This window comes from Mus pahari, chromosome 13 (assembly GCF_900095145.1).
Source record: "Mus pahari chromosome 13, PAHARI_EIJ_v1.1, whole genome shotgun sequence".
Lineage (NCBI taxonomy): Eukaryota > Metazoa > Chordata > Mammalia > Rodentia > Muridae > Mus > Mus pahari.
In genome coordinates, this window is record NC_034602.1 from 78897128 (window position 1) to 78903679 (window position 6552).

At 41.5% G+C, this 6552-nt stretch overlaps 1 protein-coding gene across 1 annotated transcript in view; it reads right to left on the reverse strand.

The window, feature by feature from the left end:
- Ankrd17 (ankyrin repeat domain 17) overlaps positions 1-6552 on the reverse strand; it is a 144779-nt gene that overhangs the window by 13468 nt on the left and 124759 nt on the right. Inside the window, exon 27 of the mRNA XM_029545023.1 lies at positions 3275-4905. Coding sequence (XP_029400883.1) covers positions 3275-4905 — 1631 coding nt within the window. The remainder of the gene's footprint in view (positions 1-3274; positions 4906-6552) is intronic.

Sequence of the window (6552 nt, forward strand, 5' to 3'; positions counted from 1 at the left end):
GGGCTGGTGAGATGGCTCAGTGGGTAAGAGCACCCGACTGCTCTTCCGAAGGTCCGGAGTTCAAATCCCAGCAACCACATGGTGGCTCACAACCATCCGTCACAAGATCTGACGCCCTCTTCTGGAGTGTCTGAAGACAGCTACAGTGTACTTACATATAATAAATAAATAAATCTTAAATAAATAAAAATTAAAAATGTGTAGTCTAGGCGGACCTCAAGTTCACAATGTTCTTACCTGTGTGCAGCAATGGACTAAATTTTATTTAAAGTACAATTCCTTTTGAATTGTATGTTCATGAGTATTTGCATGTTACATGGTCTCTGTCCATGTATTAAGTATAAAATTAGCTATAAATAGTATGAGAATGAACAAAGATGGCTATGTTAACACTTTACTTAGAGAGGCCATGGTGTGGTGGCACAGGCCTATAATACCAGCACTGGTAAGTTAGAGCTAGGTTCAAGACCTGCCTGTGCTAGATCCTTGCCAGGTAGACCAGGAAGAGCCCATCTTTAGAACAAAGAAACAAGAAGGGAAGAAAAATCAGTAATTGTCAGAGTACATCAGACATAGGCAAAAGCATTTAATCCTCCCACTGACGAGGCAGAGGACGGAAAGACCTCAGAGTCAGCCTGGACTAGCTAGCGACAGGCCGGCCAGGGTACACAGCAAGGCCCTTCCTCAAATCAAAAACAATAGGGATCCCCCATCACTCTACCCCAGCCTCTGTGACTACAGTAAGACCTGTAACTCTAGAACATGGAAGGCTGAGAAACACCTATCAAGAACTCTGCCTGGTAATGGTGGAACATGGCTTTAATCCCAGCACTCTCAGAAAACAAAAATCCAACACCCAAAATAAAACAAAATATTTGTTAGAATACAAATAGGATCAGATCATGTAAATCACAGACTATATAGTATGTCCATCTCTCACGTGGATTTTCTCCATTACTTGACCACAATAGTTACACTAGTTTAAAAAACAAAAACAAAAACAAAAAAGGGACAAGATCTCTGCCAGGTGGTTGTGTACACTTTTAATCCCAGCACTTGAGGTAGAGGCAGTTAGCTCTCTTAGGTCAAGGCCAGCCCCACCTACATACTGAGTTCCAGCAGAGACACTGCTGAGAGGAGAAACCCTGTCTCAAAAAACCAAAGACAGAGCCTCTCAGGAAAGAAATGAATTCAACATATAAATAAGAAATACACTGAACCCAAAGCGCTAGAAATACAAAAGTATGCACTAGCATGCTGTTTCAAAAGCACAATAGTTCTAAATGTAACCTGGCACCCTAAACTGGACCCTAAAACAAGGAAAGCAGCTATCTAAATACTGTAACATCTGAAGCCAACTGTCAAACACTGAGCTGGGCAGTGGTGGCGCACGCCTATAATCCTAGCACTTGGAGGCAGAGGCAGGTGGATTTCTGAGTTCAAGGCCAGCCTGGTCTACAGAGTGAGTTCTGGGACAGCCAGGACTATACAGAGAAACCCTGTCTCAGGAAAAGAAACCAAAACAACAACAAAAAAACCAACTGCCAAATACTAATTATTTCTTTTGAGTATACATGCCATAGTCATCTAAGATATTTACAAAAGAAACTACAATTTCTCTTTTATGAATCTAAAAAAAGTGAACTTAAAAAAGCATAACAGAATTAAAAAAATCTTTAGATCCTCCGTAAATACCAGTGCTGTCACAAAGAACTTCCCTTAAAATAGTAATGTCCCATAATTTTTCTATCCAAATGGCAGCCAGTAGTCCACAGTACTTTCAACTTGACTAAGAAGATAAAAGTGTTATTTTGAGACAGGGTAATACGCAGGTAATATGCAGCCCTGGCTGGCCTGGAACTCATACAGGCCTGCCTGCCTCTGCCTTCCAAGGCTGGGATTAAAGGTATTCACCACCATGGGCTGGTGAGATGGCTCAGTGGGTAAGAGCACCCGACTGCTCTTCCGAAGGTCCGGAGTTCAAATCCCAGCAACCACATGGTGGTTCATAACCATCCCTAACAAGATCTGACGCCCTCTTCTGGAGTGTCTGAAGATAGCTACAGTGTACTTACATATAATAAATAAATAAATAAATAAATAAATAAATAAATAAATATTTTTAAAAATGCATATAAAAAAAAAGGTATTCACCACTGTACTTGGTCAATTTTCATTGTTAAATAGAAATAAAAGAAGCAAATGGCTACCACATTAGAAGGTGTAACCAGACATCTTTCTCATTTAAAAACAAAGACAAATGGAAATGAATTCCAATTTAATAAAATTGTTAGTTATTCAGTGCTTGGTAGCATCTCTTTATTAACGTAAACCCTTTGTTTTCCTTCCTTCGGAGACAGGATCTCATGTAGCCCTAATCAAGATGGGTATGTTAATACTTCTGGTCTTCCTAGCAACTGCTTTCCACATGTTGGGACTGCAGGCATGCATCACATCACCATGGCCTTTCCTTGCTTTTTCCAAGTTATAGTGTATAACTTGGACTTGGTGCAGGTCTCTGTAATGGTGGCCTAAAACCTGGTGCTTTAGAACTATCAGACTGATGTAAAGGATCTGAATTTGGCAAATACGAGGATTTTCCTGACAGCATAGATTCTGGTGTTGACAGAGATGAAACAATAGGTCCTCCCCAGAGGTATGAGCATCAGTAGGGTTTTCAAACATTGTGCTAAAGGGCTACTCTTCTTCAGCCTCTCAAGTTGGTTCCATTCCTCAAAACATCTCTGAACCACCCCCTCCCCACAAATACAAACGTTTTTTCTCAGAGCAGGGGTAGGATGAGGAGAAATGAGACCTAGTAACTTTATAAGGGAAATTCAAGATAAAATTTATTACTAGCTTTGAAAAGACTTTAAAATAAAAACACTACACTAAACAAATGCACATGATACAACAGTGTATTAAGGGACTACAACCCGCTCATACTTGGGGTCTACCTCATTCATCCAGCATGCATAAACAAAATGGGCTCAACCTCTATCACCACAAAAATAAAACAAAACTCTCTAAGGCTGGGGACCATAGCAAACACGTTGAAGTCAAGGCCAGGCTCCTCTACAGTAGTGATTTCCAGGCCAGCCAGGGCTACACATAGTGAGACCCTGTCTCAGAAACAACAGCAGTGACACAAAAACTCCTCTCTATCCAGGTAGCCTACACACAGAGCGAGGACATCATAAAATAGCCCAAAATTTCTGTATCACATATGTCAAGTAGTAACAACATACTGTCAAACAAATAAATACACACTTACCTGAGGGACTTGGAGCGGGTCTCTGTAATGGTGGCCTAAAACCTGGTGCTTTGGAAGTATCAGATTGATGTAAAGGATCTGAATTTGGCAAATATGAGGATTTTCCTGACAGCATAGATTCTGGTGTTGACTGAGATGAAACAACAGGTCCTCCCCAGAAGGCATGAGCATTAGTAGGGTTGTTTTCAAACAATGTGCTAAAGGGCCCAAATGGTAATGGGGCACTGAAGTTGGGAGCAACAGGCTTATTTGCTGGATGTACTGAATTCTGACAAGCACTTTGTGTACTTAAGGTCGAAGGTAGCTGGACAGAGGAGGGGACACTATGAGGTCTTTTAATGTGATTGACATTGAGGACTGAAGCAGATGAACTCTGCACTGGAGCTGGAGTCTTGTGAGGGGCAGCTGTGGCATGAGAGGGTGGTCTAATAGCAGGGGCTTCCATTTTAGGAGGCTGGGAGCATCCCATTTGTGTCTGAGGCATAGGGTACGTCACAGGCGCAGTAGAAGGCACCGCCACTGGAGCAGAACTTGTTGCTGTAGGAGGAACAGTCATTCTCACATCCGGGGAAGGAACCTGAGACTGCTGAAGAGGGGCTCTTGGCTCCTGAGGAACAGATCCCGGAGGCTGCTGCTGAGTGGAATGACCTGATGAGCTCCCAGAAGAACTGCTGCTGTGTGGGGGTCTGCTGTTTGCAGGTTCTACTACTGGCGGACTACTTGCTTCCTGTTCGGAAGCAGATGCCCCTCTATTTGGGGATGCTGATCCACAATCCAAAGGGCTGTTTCTAGAAAGCCCTCCTGGCTGGGCTGGTGGTGATGGGGAAGATGGGGATGATACTGGGTAGTGTTCTTTGGCAGTAGGCATAGGATATGTGGCATTTGTGGGTGCGGTGCTGTTGTTGCTTGCTGTTGTTGTGACTGTTGTGGTTGTGGCATTGGATGTCTTCACAACTGTGACAAAAAGCTGCCTTCTGACTGAAGGAGAACTTGGACTGCCATTTGAAGTTGTACCAGGCACCGCTGAAGCTGATGAACTGGTTGTAGTTGTTGGACTTGAAGTTAAAGAACCTGCTGAATTCACCTGAGAACCACTGCTATTCTGATTGCTATGGCGAGGCACCATGTGAGGCTTAGGCGAGTTAGTAGCTCTGGCAGGGCTCAAAGGCCTGACAGGAAAAGGACCCCAAGTGGATTGAGCTGGTGGGAAAGTACCTCCAAAGTGGGTCATGGGCAACCGCGGTGGACGGATCTGCTGGAAAGTCTGAGCAGCAAGCAAAGCGTGTGCAAACTGTGGAGGAGGATATGCTAATGGGAGAGAAACTGGAAACCCAGGCCTCACATTATTCACGGGGTTCTTAATGGTTTTGTGAGTGGATGCAGAAGAGATGGCAGGGACGGCGAGTGCTGTGGCAGTCTGAGATGTCGACGACAGAGCTACAGTTGTCATTTTGATCCCCATTAAGGAACTGTTAGCAGCAGTGGTAGTAGGTGCTGAAGACCCGATTTTGGAATTTGCTGTGGAGCTTTTCAAACGATTCTTTGGAATAAGTTCATCAATTTCTTTGTCTGGATCCTTGATCAAAGCATTGATCAACTGAGTTGCTTGTCTTGTTGATTCAGTGCCACCCCTGCATGTTGATCAACAGATAAAAAAATGTCCCCCAAATTAGCCTTAATTTCACTACTTTCTAGTAATATAGCCTATCATTCTCATGTACACAGACACTTACATTTATGCATGTGTAAACACATTAAACAACAACAACAAAAAAGATTATGTCCACGTGTGTATATATAACTGTTTAGACAGTTGTGAGCTACCACATTAAGTGCTGGAAACCGCACCTTCTATGGAGCAGTAAGTGCTCTTAACTCCTAAGCCACTGTCCCAGCCTCTATTTTATTTTTTAATGAAAACACTCATTTTCCCATTGTTTCATTAGACTAAAATGTTGTTTCTCCCATTGTAACATGATTTATCATTAGCAAACAGATTATACATAAAAGCTTGTGTGATCTACAATAATTCTTTAAACTTAAATATGTGGTCAATATCTAAAACTGGTACTTAATGCCAATACTACTAGCAGAAGAATGATCTGTGAGCTCCAGGCCAGCCTGAGTTACTTACTGAGAGCAGGCCTTAAAAGAAAAAGGGGAAAAAGAAGGTAAGCCTAGAGTGGTGGTGCAAATCTTTAATCTCAACACTTAGGACACAGCTATTATACAGTTACATACATAGAAAGCCTGCCTCAAAAAGGGTGATGAATATTTAAAACAATCTTAGTAAAAAGTTGGAATTGTAGCTCATTGGTGAGAATTTAGGTTCAATCTTTAATACTATAAAATCAAAAAACAAAACACCAATGTTTAAGTAAACATGGAAAACTTTACAACTAAGCAAGGGAAGAGGGTTTGGTCTTTAATCATAGCATCTGAGATAACACAGTTTATGGCCTAAATGGTTTCTGTGTGAACGGCATCCTCTCAGAACAAGTGAGGATTCTAACAGTGCCAGCAACAGTGCCAGCAAGCTAGAATGCTGGCTCTTCAGGAAAATGCCCAATTCACGTTTACATATGGAACCATCAACAGCAAATGGCCCAGAAAGGCTATCTGCTTGCCTTTTCTCTGGTTTCTGCAAGCTATTCTAACAGAGGAAAAGGAGAAAATGAAATGGATTAAAGAAAAAAAAAACCTAGTATACACCTCAGTTGAGAACCCACTTTAAAAAAAAAAAAATTTATTACTTTTTATTTTATGGGCATTGGTGTTTTGCCTGCATGTCTGTCTATATGAAGGTGCTGGATATCCTGGAACTGGAGTTACAGACAGTTGTGAGCTGCCGTGTGGGTGCGGGGAATCGAGCCCTAGTTCTCTGGAAGAGCAGTCAGTGTTTTTAGCTGCTGGGCCATCTCTCCACCGACCCTACTCCGAGAACCCGATTTTCAAAACGTACTTATAATATACCAATTTTAAGTACAGCTTTTGGATCCTTATAATATTGTAAGCTGTCATCTTTATTCTTAGAGTATTTCAGCACACACACTTGTTGAGTTTTTCAGGTTAAATATTTATACTGCCACTTACTGATTATGTTACATTAATAAGTTCAAATTCTAAGGATATCATTTCACAACAAAATCTATAAAGTAATTGAGAGAAAATAACTCCCTGCTTTAAAATGTGTAAGAAATTTACTACTCAAGACTCCAGATAAATTTTTAATTATCTCAAATTTTCATAACATTACTTAAAACATATCATAAGAATGT